We start from the raw sequence: 22,034 nt of genomic DNA on the forward strand, positions 1-22,034 counted from the left end.
TTTACACACACACGCACACACACTTAACTTTTATTTTCATCAAATGAATCCTTTCATTGCAAAGTTAATTAATAGCCAATTGGTTTGTATTAGATTGATGGCTCCCGTTTCATCATGGACCGGGTAAATTTCTTTGCAGCTGAAAAAAACAATGCCAAAAGCACTATCATTGTATTTTAAAGAACGAAAAAAAATCAACGACTCAACATAATAAAAAAAAAACTAAAAAAATAATGATCATCAAACTTCATAAATCAAACTATAGGATGATGAAATCAGGAAAAAACAATCCATGAAAAAAAAAGTATTAAAAAATAAAGCACCAACAAAATCTATAAAGTGAGGTTGTCAAAACCTGCGAATAATATCATGTCAAACCTTAAATATAAAAAAAAATTGAATCGAAGGGAAAAATCAAAAAGAAAAATCAAATTTACAAAAGAATTCAAAACATAAAAAAAAAACAAAGAAAATCAATTTTCAATGAACTCAATAATAATGTATGAAATTTTTAAAAATAAATAAAAATGATTGAAACGAACCCGGTCCAACCTTTAAAATTTGTGACACAGATCATAAGGTCAAATCACAACGTAAAAGGAAAACAAAAAAAAATAAAAATATAAAATTCTAAACCAACCAAAATAATTAGGGATAAACATGAAAAAACAAATTAAAAAAAAGTTATTTAAAAAATGTAGATTTGAAAAGAAAGAGAACCAAATTTAACATAATAAGAAGAAAAAAAAACCAAATCATAAGAGATGAAATTGAAAAATAATTTCAATTAAGAAAACGATAAGAACAACTAAATAACAATCAAAAGAACGAGGACCATATTTGATATAAAAATAACATGTCAGGGGATGAAATCCAAAGACAAATTAATTCAATAAATGATTCAAGACCAAAAACATCATAATTAAAAGAATAAGGACCAAATCTAATATAAAAACAAAGTGTAAAGGGATGCAATTGAAAAAATAATTAACTTAATAAATGATCCAAGAACAAATACATTACAATTAAAAGAATGAGAACTAAATCTGATATAAAAATAATCAAGGGATGAAATTAAAAAAACAAATTAACTCAATAATTAATTCAAGACCCAATACATTGCAATAAAAAAATGAAGAACTGATTTAATTTAACAAACAAATAGCTAGACTTTTTTTTGCTTTTTTTTTTTGCAATGATCAACATAATTTTCTAGGTGGAGAGAGGGAAAAGAGGGAGGAAGAGAAAAACTCTTTGTCGGTGCTCCTCTGCGCTTCGCCAACGAACACACGTCTCACCACCGTGACGGAGGTGGTGAGGTGCCTCGAATGCCATCTCGGACGACGGCATTCAACGTTGTGTAGGCGCCACATGCTCCATCCAAAGTGCGAGGGCAGTGCCCACTTGCTGGTAGCATCTTTTTAAATTTAGAATTCATTTTTATATATTAAAATACCAAATCACTCCTAACCCCACATGAGAATTACAACAAAAAAAAACATAGCAAAAAACCTAAAATGACATTGCATCCATAGTAGAGAGAGTTTACTTTTTTATAGACATTTAAGTAATTGACATGCACAACAAAATGGAAAAAACCTGAAAAGCCCTTGAACCAAAGGTAATTTTTAAGGGTTATTTGGTAATTACAATGTAGAAAAAACATGAATTTACTAATTAATACCCTTCTTTAATGTAGTTACTGATAAGCCTGTTGGAAAAAGACCTATATACCCCTAAAGCTAACATTACCCACCAAGGGCGAAATCAACCTTTCACTGTAGATTCGCACAATGAAAAGTTGATGCTTTTTAGTTGTAGTTAATTTTTTTGGCGAGGGACAAAATGGAAAGAAGAAAGACCATTATACAAAAGACACTAACAATAGGTGGTGTGTTTAAATTTGGTGTGAAAAGTGTAATTTAGTCCTCCAATTTTAAAAAATAGAATTGTTTGGTCCCTTATGTCTTTCTAGATTCAATTCTAATGTAAATTTTTTTTTTTATTCTTTTCAAGTCCTTGATTTGTGAAAGAGAGAGAATTTCACCGAATCCCAGCATAGAAAAAGAAAGTTGCTGTTTTTGAATGTTTTAGCCACCAAATTGGTTTTTTTTACTGGAGTCAATGGGTTCCATATGAAGAAAATAGTTCGATAGTGGTTGTTTAAAATTTCAATATTATCTAAAAAGATAAATCAAAGTCGAGGAAAAAAAATCTAACTCGATTTGATTTCGTATTTTAGGATTGTTTTCAAGATTTTTGAGGTTGATAAATTGGTTTGTAGGTGTTTTAATGGTGCTTATGAAGTATTTGTTTGGTTAAAATGGGTTTTTAGAAGAAAATAAGTTTGCCCTGATTTTTCAGTTACCACAGTGGTGGCCAAAATCTGAACAAACAAACAACACATCATCTAATTATTATTTTAAAAAAATAGGGTTTATCCACCCATTAAAAGGAAAAAAAATAAGGCCAGACTCACAAGCCCGAGCTATTTCTTTAAAAAATATTTATATTCATTGTTTTGTTGCATAATAAATTTTTTTAAAAAATTATTAGACTTGGTTTGGACCTTGACGCGAATCAAAGTTTTGATGGGTTAATACATGATATTTGGGGCTTTTTTTTTTCCTTGTTGTTTAATGCATTTCCTGTTTTTTTTTTAAATGCAATTTAACCATTTGTTATCATTATTATTTTTTATTTAACTTAAAATGAAAAAAAATACAATTTCATCCTTTTTATCACTTAACTTAAAAAAATCATGCCTAATTAAAATTATATCCATTACCTACATTGTAAATTTTGTCAGTTAATTCAAGTTGACCGAAATTAATATAATATGATATATGTTTTAAATTTTATCTTCAATTCTTTTATAACTCTTAAATTTACTTTTGAATTTCATTTAATTTATGGTCAAATAAGACCCAATCAAGACCTAACCAAGAAAAGAACAAGGAAAGGAAATGAAATATATTATCTAACCAAGTTAACTTATTATCATCGTGTTCATTACTCGGGTTGTAAATTTTACATGTTAACTCGAGTTAATATAATGTGTCGTCTTTTTATTTTACCCTTTTTTTTATTTAATTCCTTGATATTTCATTGTTTTCTTTTTTTTAGTTAGGGTTAAATAAAATTAAAACATGACTGCATAAAATATTTTTTATTAACCTTATTGTCATTTAAACAAACCTACCAATTCGCTTTTGGCCTACTAGGTTAAAGAAATCACATCAATTTTTTTTTAATTTATTTACACTTATAATAATAGATCTTTATTTTAAATATTTGGTTGCATACAAGTAAAAATAACACTTTTTGTATTTTTCATGCAATTATTAATTTTGTAATCTACTCGCAGGTATCGGGACCCAAAGGCTAGTTTTCATTAAAGATTTATTACTCATATTGAAATCACAGTGGCATGGCATGGGACATTCTGACATTTACAGCATGAATTGATATAATTTTCAAAAAATGCAATCATTTGACGTTAACAATTTATAGCCTTATTTGGAAATCGTGGTATGTGATGATTATTATTTTAAAAAATATTATTTATTTAAAAATATATTAAAATATTACTTTTTTATTTTTTAAATTTTATTTTTATCATCAACATATTAAAATAATCTAAATATATATATATATATAAAACTTACAAAAAAAACTTTTTAAAATTTTTTAAAAGCATAATTAACATCAAACATAACCTTATCGGTTACTTTAATAGACATTAAACATTAACATGATATTTTGTTTGCTCACCTTTGCCTTTGGGTTTTTGGTATTGAGTTTTATCATGTTTTTTAATTAAAATTTTTATTTTTATTTTTTATTTCAAATTATTTTTTGTGTTTTGGAAATATTTTAATGTGCTGATATCAAAAATAAATTTTAAAAATTTTAAAAAATTTATCTTAATTAACACCAAACATAACCTTTTATTCGATTGCTTTGATAGACATTAACATGATATCTTGTTTGCTTACCTTTGCCTTTGGGTTTTTGAAGGAGTGTTTGGTATTGAGTTTTATCATGTTTTTTAATTAAAATTAAAATTTTTATTTTTTATTTCAAATTATTTTTTGTGTTTTGGGAATATTTTAATGTGCTGATATCAAAAATAAATTTTAAACATTTTAAAAAAATTATCTTAATTAACACCAAACATAACCTTTTATTCGATTGCTTTGATAGACATTAACATGATATTTGTTTGCTTACCTTTGTCCTTGGGTTCTTGAAATGATGTTTGGTATTGAGTTTTATCATGTTTTTTATTAAAAATTTTTTTTTAGTTTTTTCTTCAATTTTTTTTTTGTGTTTTGGGAACGTTTTAATGTTCTGATATCAAAAATAAATTTTACAAATAAAAAAAATATTATCTTAATGTATTTTCAAGTAAGAAAACACTTTAAAAAATAACCGTTACCATAATTTTAAATACATCGAGATTTCAATTTTAGTGGAGCTTTTGATCAAAATTGTAGAAAAATAAATATAAATTAATGTTAAAAATAAATTTTAAAAATTAAAAAATATTATTATCTTGATGTATTTTCAAATAAAGAAAACACTTTAAAAAATAACCGTTACCATAATTTTAAATACATCGAGATTTCAATTTTAGTGGAGCTTTTGATCAAAATTGTAGAAAAATAAATATAAATTAATGTTAAAAATAAATTTTAAAAATTAAAAAATATTATTATCTTGATGTATTTTCAAATAAAAAAATACTTTAAAAAATAATTATTATCACAATTTTAAATAAAAATTTTAATTTTAATTTTAATGGAGTTTTTGTCAAAAATATAGAAAATTGAATATAAAACATGACCTCGGGGCAAGGGTAAGTTGAGTTGATTGGTTTTTTTAAAAGAAAGAATAATGAAAGATTGTTTTGATTATTTTTTTTAATTAAGAAACTAAATTTTTATCATGTTTTTTATTTGGATTTTTTTGACTAGTCAAAGCTGGATTAATTCCTTAAATTATTCCTTAAGTTAGAGATTAACTTGCCGGGATAGTTGGGTTTTATTACTACGTTTCTTATTATAATTATCGAAAAGAAAATGTTGAAGTGATAGTATAATTGGTGACGTGGTTATATTTATTTTTAAAAAAGAGGAAGAAATAAGTCAATGGGTTCTTTAAAGGATAGCCGTTGGATTTTTTAAAATTAGTTAAGACTACATGAGTTGGAAAAAAACTAAAAAAGTCTCCTTTTCGTTGCATTATGACCTTAATTAATTAGTTATCGAAACAAAACTAAAGAGACTAGAATACACCTTAACTTAGACAATCCCAACCCACAGCACAGGTAAAGGTAGCGAGCAGCATTGGGTACCCAATACCCACTCCTCTCTGTTTTTTTTTTTTTTTTTCTCCTTCATATATATAAATATATTCACACTGTCTCTCATTTTTCCGCCATTTCAGAGAAAGAAACAGGGAAAAAGATTGGTTGACATTTCGTTGTCAGAGAATAGAGTTTGACAACATAATGGTGCAAACTGCAAAGTGGCTGGCTGATAAACACACGTTAATTGAGGAGTTATCATGGTTATAACTTATAAGAACCGACCTCGGATAGACCTGTACAAGGTTGGGGTTATAGGTCGGGTTTAAGGGAATATTTGGCAGCCTAGTACAATCATGTTTTTTTTTTTTTTTTAATTTTGATTTTTTTTGTTTTAAAATATTTTTTTAATTTTTTAATATTATTTTAATACATTGATGTTAATTTTTTAAAAAAATTTATTTTAATATATCTTTTAATAAAAAATATTTTAAAAAATAATCTCTACCAATATCTCAAACACCTCCTAACTCTTTTCAACACAATCTTTGAATTTTAAAAATTAAAATAATATTATTAAAATTTTTTTTTTTCACTTACTCATCTCAAGTTAACGAATCTTCGAATTGATTACCCCACCCATTTCTTGAAACCATGGAAATATCTATTTGAAAATGTGGTTGCGGTTGTTTTTCAGAGTACTTTTCACTTAGAAATGCATCAAAATTATATTATTTTATTTTTAAAAAATTATTTTTGATATCAGTGTATCAAAATGATCTAAAAACACTAAAAAATATTAATTTAAAACAAAAAAAATAAAAAAAAATAATTATTTTTTAAATATTTTTAAAATGCAAAAACAAGCAAGGTGTTAGAGTGAGAATGAATTAAATACATCCATAGATGCATGATTTCTTTTTTTTTTAGTTTAACGTGGGTGTCCGGGCCAGCTTGCGCGCACCTCGACTAATCCCACGGACCCTGAAGTTAACGACCATGTAAGCCTCCAGTGGCCATCATATGAGCAACTACAGGGTTCGAACCTGAGACCACAGAGGGAGCAAACCTCTTGGTCCCAAACTTTTACCACTGGGCCACCACCTAGATGGTTTAGATGCATGATTTCTTACTTTGCATACAGTGTGATTGTTTTCATAATTTTTGTTTTTTTAGAGGTTAATGACCCAGACATACCATACCTATATAAATCAAATAAGTACCATTCCTATATAAATCAAATAAATTTATGAATGGACTAGCTCTCCTTGTATGATTATTAGTTAGAATAATCTTTATACACGTTAGATAACCATAAAAAACAAGAACAAGGATTTTTCATATATTCTTGAGAGATGATAATTACCATAAAAGAATAATTACCATAAAAGAATTGGGTCCATTTTTCAAGACATTTGAGTCTTGATCTCAGGAGAACAGAGTTTTTTTTTTTAAAAAAAATAATATAACCATATAATATATTCAAGTCTAACCCTTTCAATAATAAATTATCAATAAAATATTATTCATGTATGTCATCCACTAAAACAAACTGCATTTATCAAATTATATACAACTTTTCCCTAAACAAATATCTTGTCGCTACAAGATAATAACATATCCATATTCTATTTATGGCATCAAAATTATACATTATCCATGCAAAATAATATAATTAACTATTACATTTGTTATAATACAATGATTCTATCTAAAAACTAGCCATGTTGAGTGTCTATTATTTGTCGAGTTATTACTACCCTTAGCCCTATATTGACACGGAGGTTTATAGTTTTATTGTTCATATAAAAACTAAAGCATCGTGATATATTTCTTTAGTCAGCTAATAAAGTTTTTGTATCGTGGCTCACTTGGCAGAGACGGGTGTGACATGGTGCAAGTCACAAGTTCGAGAGCTAGTGACAACACTTAATTTTTGAATTTTTATTCCTATATTTTTTTTTAAAAAATAATCGTCCACATTCTTAGTCCAAATAAAATAAATAAATAAATCAAGGCCGAGCGTATGGGTCTAGCCCTTTGTTTTTTTTTTCTCCAATTTTTTCCTTTGTTTTTCTTGACAATCTAATTTTTGTTTTACTAGATTTGCTTACTCTTTATATTTTACATAATTTTTAAATACTATTATAATTCTTTATTTAAATTTTAATAATTGTTTTTTTCAATTATTATGTATCTAATAATAATAATAAAAAATTCAATTGAAATCGTGTTCTATTATTAATTTTTTAGATGTATTTGAACATGATTTTATATTATGTATAGTTTTTTTAGCTTTTGATTATGAAAAATATGGATATACTATTTTGATGTTTTTTATTAATTTATTTTAAAAATTATAAAATATTTATTTTTCCAACAAGACAATGATTTTAGTTGAAAATATTATGTTAGTTAAGATAAATAAGAAACATGTTAATAGAAAGAACTATATTCATAAAAAAAATTCAAAATAACTATATTTTCAGGGTAAATAATAATTCCAATTTTTTTTTAAATCTATGAATATGTTTTCAAAATGATTGTATTTTAGAGGTTGATGATAATGCCAAAGAACTTGAGATCTATATAATTTTTTTACATTTAAATAGTTTGGAAATTTGAATTTCTATAAGGTTTCATGATGTTAAGTACATCATTTTGACAATATTTTTTTAGTCATATACTTGAAATAGGAAATTCTTAGAACTTAACTTTACAGCAAGGGAACCAATGGGGACTGATCTGTAAGACCAAAGAAAGTACAGGGAGTGGCAAGTAAGATTTTGAAGATCAGACACACCACACCAAGCACGCGCTTCGTTCGAGTTTGAAGAGCCTGCCACTGATAAATGTTGTCAATTCTGTTGATAAACAAGTGTTGTCATCCAATCACTACCCAACAACAGAAGAAAAAGAAACAGTAAGCTACTGGTGCTTCTCGTGATTTGCATTCTAATCTTTCTCTTTCCTCATTCACTCTCGCACCGCTCTCTCTCGTGCCCTAACTCCTAACCCTAACCCTAATCCTAACCCTAACCATCATCTCTACTATTTCTTTTCCTTCTCGACTTCTTCTTGTTACTCGGCAGCTGTTTTTCGATTCTGATTGGTTCTGATCTTTTTCAGGTAAGGAGCTTCTCTTTCCCACTGTTTTTTATTCCTTAACAGAACGGAGAGCATTTTCTTGTACTGTTTTCTGTTTCTATTTTTGGCTTTCTATTTTTTTTTTAGTTTCACTTTTGAGCTTTCCTTTCCTTTTTTTTTTTTAGATATAAGCACCGATATTTCATTATTTTTTTTGTTATTCTTCCTTTTCTTTTGATTTATGAAGCACGTAACAGTTTGCTCTGTGATTTTATGTTTTCTGTTTCTTTTTGAATTTTGCTATTATTAATATTAATATTTAATCTTAAATCACGCATTTTGAATTTGTTGAGTTGATTTATGTTTTGTGATTGGACAAATGGTGTGGTGGGACTTGGGATGTTAAATTTTGAAGTGAAAAATCACTTGCTCTATCATGCTTATTTTTTTTAAATTTCTAATAAAAAAATCTGAAGTGTTTTGATATTCGAAAATACAAGCATGAATTGACACAAAAACACGTTTTTACTGGGCTTGATTCGACATGATTAGCAAGATCTAGGACATGGATTCGAAACCAATTGTATTTATTATACGATTTTTGATTATCAAATGCAATGTCCAAATAAGAACTGAAGAAGATTAATACTTTCGTTTGGTACTTAGTAATGATAGAAAATATTGTTTGATTTGAAGTGGGAAACCTTTTTTTGTTTTGTTTTGCTGTAGCTATGTGAGTGCGAACGTTGATTGTTTGATCATTGTCAGTCATATGAATTGTTGGTAAGGAAAAAGCTATGAGTGCCAAGTGTAGGCATATCTTTACACTTTTGCATAAATTCAAAGAAAATCTTTCAATTTATGGTCAGATGACTTCTTTTCTTTTTTGACAAATAGTGGGAAACACAGGTTTGGTAAGTTTCAATCATGTCTGGAAATGGGGTTTTGGTTGCTATTGATGTAGAACTGTTGATATTGAATTTAACTTGAAATTTTTGTATGGGAAGAGTTGGTTTAACCTGTGCCTATTTTTTTTGGTTTATAGAATGAATAATTTTCTCAATGAATTGGTGGTTATGGCAGGATTTGGATGATCCATTTTGAGGTAAGAGAATGGGTTTTCACGGGCTGTTTGGATTCAGGGATCATTATGTCTGAAGATAATTTCCAAGGATATGTGATGTCCGTGCTGCTTTATCTTCGAAATGCTTCCTTGGAATTGGGTTAATATAGTTTTTGCAAAGTCTGTTTTCTGTAGTGTTTGAGTGAATATCGTGGAGATGGATGCAGTGCCCAGCATTTCTGAAATTGTTGAATCAAATGAAGAGTTAGATTTTGAATCGAAAATGGATGAGAAAGCCAGGAAGCATTCTGTTCTGAAGTTTGGTAGTCGGTATTCTATTGAAGATGACATCAATCGTCTTTTTGAAGCAATTGAGATTAGAACTTCAGCTAAGCACCTGGATGCAGGTGTTAAAGATGCTTTACGGAAGAAAGCTATGAAGAGACCAATGAAGGTTGGTTCACCTCAAATGTCAGGAATTGGAATTTCAGAGCCTGTTAGTTTGAAGCAGGCTTTGAGAGGATTGTGCATCTCTCAGGCATCGGAGATGGCAGCAATGAAGCGATTATCAAGACCAACAAGTTCATCAAGGTCCTCAGAAGTCGGAACTATCAAAAGGTTGTACAGGGCAGTGGTAGTTGAGGCTGATGGATCTGTGCTCCCCCTAAATGAAGGTAATGGAAATTTGGTGGAAATTTCTCTTGTACCAGAAAAAATAACATCAAATTCTTCTGAGAAGATGTTTGAATCCTCACAAATGGTTAAGGCAGAGTTATCAGATCAAAATCCCCATTCTTCCCGGGATCAGATTGTTCCTCTACCTACAGGGTTTGATAGTCAAATATCAAAGGAAGAACTCAGAGAGCTTAAATCTACTGATTGTTCATCTACCAGTCATGTTGGTGAGAAGCTAAAGGAGGTGGATGAGATTGCTCCAGCCTCGATCAAAATTTCCGTCAAAACTCCAGTGCCAGAGGAGAAGAAAAACCAGTTGCATGCTGCTTCTTCACTTTCTGTGTCTGGTTCAAGCCCTGGACATACGGTGAATAATTCTGTATGTAACAGTCCATGCTTTATGAAGCCAATCTTCAGGAGCAAGAACTTCATTAAGAAAAAAGTAAAGCAGGATTCAGCTTCTGCCTCTAGCAGTTCCAATCCAAGTAGTAGAAAAGTCAATAGTGATCTGAATCCTAGTACAAGCAATTTGGACAACATGGTGCATGACTGTATTCTAGAGAGTGTAAAGAGAGAAGGTACAAAAGCTTCTCCAGCTTCTAGCAGTAGAAATAATAGCACTGAATACAATTCAATCATTGCTGACACAAGTTCAAGCAGGCTGGGTTCAAGTCTGAATGGTGCTAACAGAACAGGATCTATATTGGCAAAGGTAGATGAAAAATCAAGATCAAGAGAAAAGGGGGAATTCTCACAAAGTTCAAAAAGTAGCATCGGTGACTATAGTAGTAGCACAAGTATTAGTGATGATAGCAATCTCAGTGGTTCTAGTCATAGTGGCAGTCGGCCGCACATGTCAAAGGACTTGAGGTGGGAAGCCATTCGCCATACTCAGAAGCAGCATGGAAGCTTTTGTTTGAAACATTTTAAGCTGATCAAGAAGCTTGGTTGTGGGGATATTGGGTCTGTTTATCTTGCTGAGCTAACTGGTACAAATTGCCTATTTGCTTTGAAAGTAATGGATAATGACTACTTGGCAACTAGGAAGAAGATGTCTAGGGCCCTAACAGAAAGAAAGATTTTGCAGATGCTGGATCATCCTTTTCTCCCTACATTATATGCCCATTTTGTGTCAGATAAACTCTCCTGCCTGGTTATGGAGTATTGTCCTGGCGGAGATCTGCATGTGCTGCGGCAGAAACAATCTGGCAGGAGTTTCTCTGAACCAGCTGCAAGGTACTAATTTCTATTTAAGTTCTCATAAATTTTCCAGCCTTGCCAGTGTAATTTATTCCACCAATAACCTATTTTTCCTGTTATTCTCTTGGACATCCCCCCCCCCTCTCTCTCACACACACGTGCACGTGGGTTGGGGGGGACAAAAACTCTCTCACATGCACACTGATGCATGCATCTGCATGAACACACAGACAACACACATGAACGCTTGCATATACAACCCCAGGATAAGAAATCTGATTTTGGTATCCTAAGCGACGTAGTCCATTTATTTCTCACTAACATTAATGCATTTCAATTTGTGAATGTAGTAGTTGCCCATTGATCGATGACCAAATGATGGCTGATAAATTTTTTTTGACTAGCATTTCATCCCTATAAAAAAGGGAAAAAAAGGAGTTTTATGTTGAAAAAGATGGGCATTAATTACAATAGGTTATTTGATTGGAAACCTGAAATTATAGTCAAAGGCGGGGGCTCTCATAATCAATTGGGGTCTAATAGCTGCCATTCTATTGAATTTGGTGTGCCTTAATGGTATACAAGAAGCAAATTAATGGAGCAACAGTCTTATTGGTACATAGGAAGATGCAGCAAGGTTTAAAAATTAATTTCTTAAAGCGAACTTATGGGTTGAAGATTTTGGAAGCTAGTTATAGATGGTATAGTGAATGGATGCACGTGAAATTGTGCTGGTGATGTGATTGTTATGTCACATCACAACTTGGAGAGCCAGCTTATTGCTATGAGACACTTGATAGCTAAAGAAGGATCGATATTTAACTCCCCAAAAGCAGTTCTAATTTTAGGAGCACACACTTGTGAATTTCATTGATATAGAAGTAAATATATTAGAAGAGTTTTGCTTGTACTTGGTTATTCTTAACTTAATTTTACCCCGTCTCTTCAATTCATTTTGATGCAATCATGTTTGTAGGTTTTATGTTGCTGAAGTCCTCGTTGCACTGGAGTACTTGCACATGCTTGGAGTTGTTTATCGAGATTTAAAACCAGAAAATATTCTGGTCCGAGAGGATGGGCATATCATGCTTTCAGATTTTGACCTGTCACTCAGGTGTGCTGTTAATCCTATTCTACTTAAATCATCTTCACCTGCTGAAGAGCCGACAAAAAAGATGTCGAGTCCATGCTCTGAAGCTAGCTGTATTGACCCATTCTGTCTCCACCCAGCCTGGCAAGTATCATGTTTCACTCCAAGACTTCTGTCAGTTGCTGCAAAATCTCAGAAGTTAAAATCTGACCTAGCTGCTCAGGTCAGCCCACTGCCACAGGTGGTAGTGGAGCCAACTAGTGCTCGTTCTAACTCCTTTGTCGGAACCCATGAATACCTGGCCCCTGAGATCATCAAAGGTGAGGGGCATGGCAGTGCTGTTGATTGGTGGACGTTTGGAATCTTCCTCTTTGAGCTGTTATATGGTAGAACGCCTTTCAAAGGGTCAGGAAATGAGGAAACATTATCCAATGTTGTGTCACGAAGCCTCAAGTTCCCCAGTAACCCTATAGTTAGTTTTCATGCACGTGATTTGATTAGGGGGTTGTTGATAAAGGAACCTGGGGATCGGCTAGGATCTGCCAAAGGGGCTGCAGAGATTAAACAGCACCCCTTCTTCGACGGCCTTAACTGGGCTCTGATACGGTGTGCAATTCCCCCAGAGCTACCTAATCAATGTGATGTTGGAATTGCATCGAACACATTTTCTCAGAACAAGGACTGCGCTAAGTTCAAGGATACAGCAGAGCTAAGAGAGTTTGAGATGTTTTAGCCCGCACTTATCTGATGTGAGAAACGGAAGATGTTGAATTTTCTTTTCATTTTTTGAAAAATGGGGTTTCTCATCATCAGTGTAACTGGTATATACACATATTTATGGCATATAGTGTAAATGTGATCTGAAAATCTGAAAATTTGCGGCAACTTATTTAGTATGAGATATATGTATACCTAACTCTAGTTTAGAGTTGAAATTGAGAATGTGGAAGCGGAGAAGCATTGCTCTTATTTGTCTGAGCATTGAAGAGTGGAATCTGCATCATTTTTCCATGGTTTGATCGAATTCCCTACTACATTCTAGCTTTCTGCAATTGTTTCAACCATCTGCTATCCTGTTAATGGTTTTTGTTTGTTAAATAACATGGGGATTTCGTCTAACATTTAAAAGGTTTTAGACAGGAAGTAAATAACAAGAAGTGAATTTGTTAACTCTTGTGCGAGGCTACATAGCCATGGCTCTACTTCCTGCATGCACACGACGGGCCAAAATTTCTTTAATGTTGTAATGCTTAACGGAAGGGAATCGTTACAATGTTGATCTGGAATCTTAGCAAGTTTACTTCCACAAATTTATTGATATACAGTGAAACAGAGAAGAAAAGAGAAAACCCGACCCGCATACCCTATCCACCGGCAGCCCCATTTTTTTTAATTTTGAAGTCTACCCTCACAGAATAATTTTAGACCAATGAAATCCCAACACACCCACAGCAAATTACTGTCATCACCATATCCTTTGCCAACACCTCCACCCTCACAGGAGTGATGGTTAGGACATCAGTAACAACCTTGTATAACAACAGTTCTCCTAATACTAGGTTTCCAAACCCATCTCTAAATTTACAATTTTGCCACAATGCCACTAAACTCCTCTCTCTGAAAGCCCCATTTCCTCTCATTAATAAATATCCATTTCTCCAATATTCCCATCTTCATCACAAAAACCCCACAAGCAGTGCTATCCATTTCAGGTCCTTGGTGATCAAAGCATCATCATCAATGGCTTCTTCAACAGAGACCAAACCTTTCGCTGTTCTTTTTGTGTGTCTAGGCAACATTTGTAGGAGTCCAGCTGCTGAGGGCGTGTTTACTGATATTGTTAACAAGAGAGGACTTGATTCTAAGTTCAAGATTGACTCTGCTGGCACCATTAATTACCATGAGGTAAACATATCTTTCTAGAATTCTGTTGCTTTGATTGTAGAGAATAATGAAAAATAGCATTTTATGGAGTGTAAATGATTCTTGTGTTGTTTGTTTTGGTTAATAAAGGGTAATCCAGCAGACTCAAGAATGAGGGCAGCTTCTAAAAGGCGTGGGATTGAGATAACTTCCATATCAAGGCCCATTCGACCGTCTGATTTTAGAGATTTTGATATCATTCTTGCTATGGACAACCAAAATAGAGGTACAAATGATTTTTTTACTTCTTTCTGATTTGTTAGCTTCTTTAATTCTTTTGATAATATGTTGTTATATTTGAAATGGGTTTTGTGCAGAGCATATAATGGAAGCTTTTAATAAGTGGAAATTTAAAGAGACACTTCCTGATGATGCACACAAGAAGGTAGGCGAAATATTTATAGGGTTTTGGTGTGAATTTTTGCATGCAGGTATTTTAATTTGTTAACTCTCGTATGTTTTTGTTGTTTTCGCAGGTTAAGCTAATGTGTTCTTTTTGTAAGAAACATGATGAAACAGAAGTCCCAGATCCTTACTATGGCGGACCACAGGGTTTTGAGAAGGTAATGTATGAGAATTTGAGTAAACCCCTCAGAGCTTGTATCGGAAGTTTGTGAAATCTTGATTGAGTCTTCAATATCATGACTTAAGTTGCTTGATTGTTCTTCATTGAAATTCATTTAGAACAATTTGTTGTGAACTCAGATTTTAAAGAAATGAACTCAGATTTTCTTCAATGTAGATGTTACTGCTTAAAGAGGCAGCTAAGGTATATAGGCTCACCTGGCTTACAATTTTTTATTTACTCGTTGCTTATATTATTCCAAATCAGAAGTCACCTCTTCGTCAGACTACTGCTGTGTTTGTTGATCCTTCAGTGCATGTTGCATTATTGATAATGCTTCTGTCTTCTGTTGTTAGTTATAGGACAGATTTTCTTAGTCCCTTTCTTTAACTTCCTTCACCTTGTAACCCGTGGTGTTGCATTCATGTAGACGGTAAGGCTGAACTGCTTTTATCTAATCTATTCTCTCGACTCTTAACTTGCCTGCTTTAATTTCCTCATGATAGGTTCGTTGACCACTCACTATAGAAATTGAATATTTGTGTAGTCATAAAAATTCTCAAAGTTTCTTGATTGATTACTGTCAAGATAATGGTCTTCCTGTGGAAGATGATCGAGCAGACTCCTCAATTTCTGTTTCTAGAACACTCTTAATCTAGCATTTTCAGTGCATTTGTGGTTGTTACTAATCTCACGATCTTTCCTTTTTATCACAGGTCTTGGATCTACTTGAAGATGCTTGTGAATCATTGTTGGACAGCATTTTGGCTGAAAAAAATTAACTTGTGGTTAAATGCTGGTTGATCCAACCTTTGGTTTTGACATTTTATTAGTGATTTAAAGCAACTGCATGTAATACATCAAGAGAGGGGGCGACTTTGAATGATCTGGGAGTTAGGGTTTGTGTCTGTGTAGAGAAAAAAGATGTTTTTATAACTGTTTGCTTTATATAGTAAGGTTTTATTTTGGTTAAACCGTTTCAGTTCAATCGATTCACTCTTAAAATCAAAACTGAACCAATTATTTTTTGGTTTTCCAATCAGTTTATTAATTTTTTTTTCTAGATTTAGTTGTTTTGATTTTCTCAGTTTAATAAATCGTTCAGTTTTTTTTTTCTCTCACCCCTTCTTCTCATTGTCATCTGACCAAGTACACATTCAACATGTCTTTCGAACTCTCAAAGCACCAGCCAGTGCACATTTGCTGCTATGCTGGTTGAATGGGCGAAGCCTTCGATCAAAGAAATTCTATTAACCACTTGTCTACTTGCGTTGTTGAGAAAATAAAAATGAAGGGCAAGGAAACAAAATGCAGGTTTCCCCCCCTGCATTTGACGAGTTGATCAACCACTCCAAAAAACGTTTGTATTGCTACTGTTTTAATATCCCAAAGAGGGCGAGTGATCGACACAACTCTAGCATTTCTACTTGTTCATGTCAAACTCATATGTTACAGGAGAAACAATGGTAACAAAGAACCAGCATCTGCATTTCTCGGTGCAGAATACTATCAGTCCCATGCCTCCAATTCTGTATCTATATTTGCAAAATTTGGACAAGTCTGTCTAGTAGCCCTCTTCTTAGCTTCACAATACTTGTCATACAATGAAGGGCTGCTTGAAGATTTTCCTAGCACGTTTCCTCCTTGGGTTGGCACTAATCAAGGCATTTACAAGCTCTGGATCCTCTTCATTTACGAAAATCTTTGCTGCACTAGGGTTGGCAAGGAAGAGTTTTGCCACGAGGTAACCTGAAATCGACCAGGTTTGAAATAAGTGTGCCTGTTTTCCAATAAATCTTGCTCGCTTAGTGTCATAGTATTCTGGCCACTTGTCTCTGGATATGCGCCTCTCAACAAGCTGAACTGCTCTTTCAGCAATCTCTGGTCTATTCATCTTTATGCATGCTACAGTAAGCTGGAAGAGGACCCATGAATAAGTTAGTTTGAAAGAAAAATATATTCTGCCAAGTGCAGCGAGAAAATGAGCAAAAATTGCAATTAGAAGCACTGCAAATTTTACTGCGGTAACATATAATATTCCTTATCTAACATATTCAGCACTACATTCTCAAGAAGGAAAAGAAAAACCTATCCAGTGCTAAAATATTGGATGGTGCAAAACAATTGTACATTTAGGCAATCTAATGTTCAACATTAAAGGCATCTAAAATTAATTGAAGAGACAATTCATTTATAGGTCATAAAATACAAATTGGGCTCAAACTACCTACTTGCATTTCATCGTTTTGAATGCATAATTGCATAATCGGTAGGAAAAAGGAGGCTTAGCCGTTTCTAGATGGAGTGGAGATGGGCTAATACATATTCAAAATGTGATCAAGTACTCTTAACTAGCTTAACTAACTATCAGCTGCCTTAAGGCATTGGCATATTATGGTAACATTAACTAGCAACTCTTCTGCAGAGCCATGCAACAAAGTAATTGGCATTTGAAGTCCCTTTATCTGTTTGACTATATGCTATGAGTGGGCGTGTCATATACAAAGCCTAGAAAATCTATACGGCAGGCACAGTAAGAGACCGAATATCTGGGGAAGAAAGAAATGGAAATCAATCATGCTCAGAGCCAAAGGGAAATGCAGCCTCTGGAAAATTCTATACAAATGAGAACAGAAATATAAACAGGGCATGGCATTGTTGGGAACAACAATAAATGCTTCTGCATTAATTATCCATACCAGTCAATTTCAGGATTGCCAACAGGAAATTTGGTTATATCAATCTCAAAAAGAATATGTTCCTAAAATAGCGAGAGTTGCAGCATTGGAACATTTCAAGAAAAGGTATCACAATCAAAAGTAGTTGAATAATTCAACAGTGTTTAAAAATTGCCAAAATTTTGTTAACATGATTAAGGATTTGGGTTTCACGATTCCCATAAAGAAAATGCTATGACGATGGTACATCTTAGATATATCATGCTCTAAGAAAATAGTGGTTTAAACCTTGATTTAACTTTAGAACACCAAACTAACCTGCCAAAGCAAAGTTGGCCAAGATCCTCCATTGTGATAAGACCAGGCTCTGCAGCAAAATAACAAGTTCAGAATATGCAGCAAGAACTAAAAAACCCTCTTAAAGTCAAAAGAACAACAAGGATATCAAAAGATTGAAGTTAAAGCATCACGTGTTCTTGGGATCGCTGCCAGTGACGATCCTCCATTCCTGGCCTTCAAGAGCAGGATAGCATATTTTGATTGGCATTTCCGCCACTAATTCTGCCCATTTTGCTTCAATAAGATCCAGGATGGCATGGGACTGATCCAATGTTGCAAGACTACTTACAATAGACCATAAGTTTCCAAGAGTAAAGAAACGGAAATCCATGTGAGCTGGTTGCAGATTTCCAATCAAATAACCTCCTTTGTTGGGCATGAATTCAACCAGCCAGGGAGGAATCTGATCTGGATAGATATTAAACTTATTAACTGCATCATAAGAGTATTCCTCTGTGGTATAACGGTATATTTCATTCAGTTTTTTCAAATCTATCCAGTAATATTCCCTGATGTGGAATGAAAGGGCAACTAGACGATTGTTAAGAGCTCTAATGAGGTCAGCTGATCCATCCTCTGGAGCAAGCATCTCACGTGCACAAAGTAATGCTGAATAAAAGAGTGCCTGCAAAAAAAATGGCAATTTTATGTGCAAATTTTGCCACAGTTTTTTAGTTTAAGAGGCATAAGCATTATTTATATTCCACAAAGTTTGAATTTGCAGCTGATACAGGCACATAAGACCTCTGAACCACAATATCACTCGTCCTTTCAGATCAAAACCATTTGTATGAATTAGGTTGGCTAAAAATATCAACTGAGTTTATCTATCACTTGTAGATAATGAAATAACATGAGTGACTATATATTCACATTCCGGATGCAAGACAACTTTCTAACTTTCAAGCTTATAGTTGCTTCTGCACCGGTGAAGACTCTCTAATAGATATTAGCTGAAAAGAGAGTATCTAGAAACCTCATGTTTACATGAACCAAAAGTAAAATAATAGAAAAAGACAATACACATTGCCCAATCAGTTAGGACCAACACCAAAGTAATTTGATTGAACTCTGACTAAACATTCTGCAAAAAAGTCCCAATAGAGGACTAGAAAAGCAATGGAAATTAATTGGAGCTGGACAAATTCTTGACTGATCAAGATATCAAAATGTGTCTGGAGATTAAAATAAAAGCGAGAGCAACTACCCCTTTTTTCGTTTCTTTTTTGTGTTTTTTAAGCACAGGAACAGTTGGCATTTTAAAGCAAGTGTTATATAAACATGATTGTTCTCAAAAGCCATAGGACGCAAAATAAAGGAACTGGATAAGAAACAAAAAGTAAATAATTCCTCACTTTCACAAGTTAAACTTAGCATTTATATTTTGGGAGTATTAACCTCAATCTCCAGGGGATGTCCATGAATTCCCATGCGACGATCTATCATGCAAGAACCATCTGTCACCAATAAAGTTGGAAACATGTCAAAACCATCAGCAAGACACAGCCTTAAGATCATTTTCATCCCAGTTTGCACATCGACTCTCTCTTGCACTGAAAGATCCCCAGAGCATTTTCCATAAGCTCGTAACAGTATAATCCACCACAATCCTGACAAGAAAATCACAATGCATAATGTTCTAGAATCCAATAAAAAATAAAAGAAAAGAAAAGAAAATAGTGATGGTTTCGAATAGGCAACTTCTTGAAATCATTTCCTTTACCAGAATCAACTGGAGCAACTCGGCCAATAGCTGCTTCACCAAAGTCAGCATCTAATACCTCTTCAGTAGCAGAATCCTCACTGTCAAGGGGAACAGTGCGCACCTTAAAACTGGCAGGCATAAGTCCCTGACCAGGGCTGTAACAATCCATGGTTTTCTCCCAACTCTATCACAGAAGAATTACTCAGCAAACTTATAGAACCTAAAATAAAACAAATGAAACTCATTCTTATTCTACTTCAAAGAAATTTTTAAGGTAACATAACCTACTCGGCATGAATTCAAAAAACATAAATTCACTAACATATATTCCTCAATAAAACAAAACTAACATAACAAGCTTCCAAGAAAAGGTACCTAAAAATCAGAACATAAGATGGTTAACTTTTAAGATAGATCATCCCCACTAGAAATAATAATTAAACAGTACATGAGAAATGGTCCCTAGATTTGCCGATTTAATGATTAAAGCTTCCCAGTTGAAATGTTAATGAAAATCATAGAAGAGGAGTTTTGAAAAAGAAAAAAAAAGTTGACCGACATAATATTGGTCCCACAGTAAGAAGACTTGCAGTCAGCCATTTCAGTGAAATTCACTGTATGGAGTTTGACAAATCTACCTTTTGGAATATTTCATGAGCAATGGGTTTGTCCACAAACTTTTGAGCAACTCATACTGGTTCAAAGAGTTTAGAAGAGGGAGTGATAGGTAAGATTTTGGATGATGTTCATTGTTTTCATGATTTACTTCTTAAGAATGAAAGGAAATTCCAGAATTTTAAAAATCAATCTGTCTAAACAGTTAATCGGGGATAAAGTACTTTTCTTGCTTCTTTACAACATTCTTCACTTGATGCTTTTCAAAGGGTGAATAACCTGACTGATATTCAACTGTATTCAAAATGCTATTGTCTTAGAACTTTGTTTTCCAATTGGAAAATGCCTACTCTCTCATTTTCATCTACATTACCTTTTCTTCTTTCTTAATTAAGTTCCATCTTCCAGAAAAAGGAAAAAACTGGCAGACCAGTACTAATCCTAAACACAGAAACAACTGCAGCCTAAAGACCAAAAATTTAAGAAACAAGAAAATGATCTTTACCCTGGCAAAGACAACTAAAACATAGAGCAAATAATTTAAATAGTTAATAAGGAACTAGTGAAGTGATAAATAACATTACCTGTAGTTGAAGGGTGTACAGGATGAAATTCCTCACAATATCATACTCTCCCTTCAAAAGGAAAGCTATTCCAGACGGAATGAAGTCACGAATAAAAACCTGATCATAGTTCAGAATGCTAGTACTGTTTGGATCATTTGCAGCAATTGTTCCAATTGGATTACCACAGTAACAAACAACCGAAGCACGGAGTAAATCCCATGCTTCTTCCTCAATCGATTGCGTCTCTTCATTACCCTTCAATGCAAAACTTCCCTTTTCAAAAATATTCGTGGCACCGTAAACGCCATTTACAGGAAGCGAAACTGGGCTCCATTCATTTGCAGTTGCCCCTCCAAAACTTTCAGCCTTTTGGCATTTGCACCTCATAGATTCCCACCTGTCAATAAATTTCACCTTCCCACGAGACGTCACAGCACCTACACCCCGACTCCTGCATTTCCCTAACAACCTCATCCCATTGTTCAACTTTTTGTATACCAAACCTATATTCTTCCTACGTTTTACATCAGAGCAGATCGAAAGCACGGAATTCAAACCGCCGAAAGACAGATCAAAACGATGCGGGCAAGGTAAACCACCAGATAAGACTTGTAAAACCGTCTTTGAAGTAGCCATTTACCTTATTTCTTCGAACCCACCAGGTTAGAAGATAATCCCCCACTTAAAATATAAATAAACCTATAAACAAAAAACCAAATTCAACCCACTTCATCATAGATAAAATCATATGAATTAATAATAAAAATAATAATTCCGGTTTGACTACACAACAAAAACTCACAAAAAATTCACAAAATTAAACTAAATAACAAACAAAAACGTGCTTTACATATAATTATCTCTTAATCTCCAGAAAATTTTAGCAACCAAAGAGAGATTAAAAGAAAAAATCCATTTTTTGCATGAAATTGGAGAGGAAAGCAACAAAGCATCTCAGTTTTTAAGTGCTGCCACTTGCTAAAAATAAAAACTCAAAAAGCTTTACCACGGAAAAATCCTTGCTCACCTTAGCTTCTTCCTCCTCTTTTCCCCCTATCTAGGGGAGTGGGGAATGGTTTCTTTTCAGTTTTCAGACAGTAATCCGAAGAGGAAGAGACATTTGCTTCAGTTTCTTGAGAGTCAAAAACTTGGTCGGAACTGTAACGGCAGCGTTTCATGGCTTGGTTGCTTAATTGAGACACAACACAGGTGATTCA

The 22,034-nt window shown here is 33.1% G+C and overlaps 3 protein-coding genes across 4 annotated transcripts; 2 read left to right on the forward strand and 1 right to left on the reverse strand.

The window, feature by feature from the left end:
- Nucleotides 1-8,197: 8,197 nt before the first annotated feature.
- On the forward strand, nt 8,198-13,395 carry LOC18097965 (serine/threonine-protein kinase D6PKL1). Its single transcript, XM_024598993.2, has 3 exons — nt 8,198-8,440; nt 9,482-11,372; nt 12,313-13,395. The coding sequence occupies exons 2-3, from the start codon at nt 9,679-9,681 to the stop codon at nt 13,157-13,159; spliced, it is 2,541 nt and encodes an 846-aa protein (XP_024454761.2). The 5' UTR covers nt 8,198-8,440; nt 9,482-9,678; the 3' UTR covers nt 13,160-13,395.
- Nucleotides 13,396-13,870: 475 nt separating this feature from the next.
- LOC18097966 (uncharacterized) lies at nt 13,871-15,888 on the forward strand. The gene is made up of 5 exons (XM_006384579.3): nt 13,871-14,331; nt 14,440-14,575; nt 14,667-14,734; nt 14,826-14,912; nt 15,631-15,888. Exons 1-5 carry the CDS (start codon nt 13,933-13,935, stop codon nt 15,694-15,696), a joined length of 756 nt encoding a protein of 251 aa, XP_006384641.1. The 5' UTR covers nt 13,871-13,932; the 3' UTR covers nt 15,697-15,888.
- A 370-nt stretch (nt 15,889-16,258) lies between these two features.
- On the reverse strand, nt 16,259-22,020 carry LOC18097967 (alkaline/neutral invertase E, chloroplastic). 2 transcript variants are annotated; one of them, XM_052452483.1, is made up of 7 exons: nt 21,845-22,020; nt 20,836-21,457; nt 19,655-19,820; nt 19,330-19,541; nt 18,063-18,556; nt 17,911-17,959; nt 16,259-16,829 (listed from the first exon to the last, which is right to left on the reverse strand). In XM_052452483.1, the coding sequence occupies exons 2-7, from the start codon at nt 21,451-21,453 to the stop codon at nt 16,512-16,514; spliced, it is 1,857 nt and encodes a 618-aa protein (XP_052308443.1). In that variant the 5' UTR covers nt 21,454-21,457; nt 21,845-22,020; the 3' UTR covers nt 16,259-16,511. The 2 variants fall into 2 exon arrangements, with proteins under 2 accessions (XP_052308443.1, XP_006384642.3); XM_006384580.3 differs by having other exon boundaries at nt 20,836-21,516; nt 21,845-22,019.
- Nucleotides 22,021-22,034: the final 14 nt, after the last annotated feature.

The sequence above is a fragment of the Populus trichocarpa genome, chromosome 4 (genome assembly GCF_000002775.5).
Source record: "Populus trichocarpa isolate Nisqually-1 chromosome 4, P.trichocarpa_v4.1, whole genome shotgun sequence".
In the NCBI taxonomy this organism is placed as follows: Eukaryota; Viridiplantae; Streptophyta; class Magnoliopsida; order Malpighiales; family Salicaceae; genus Populus; species Populus trichocarpa.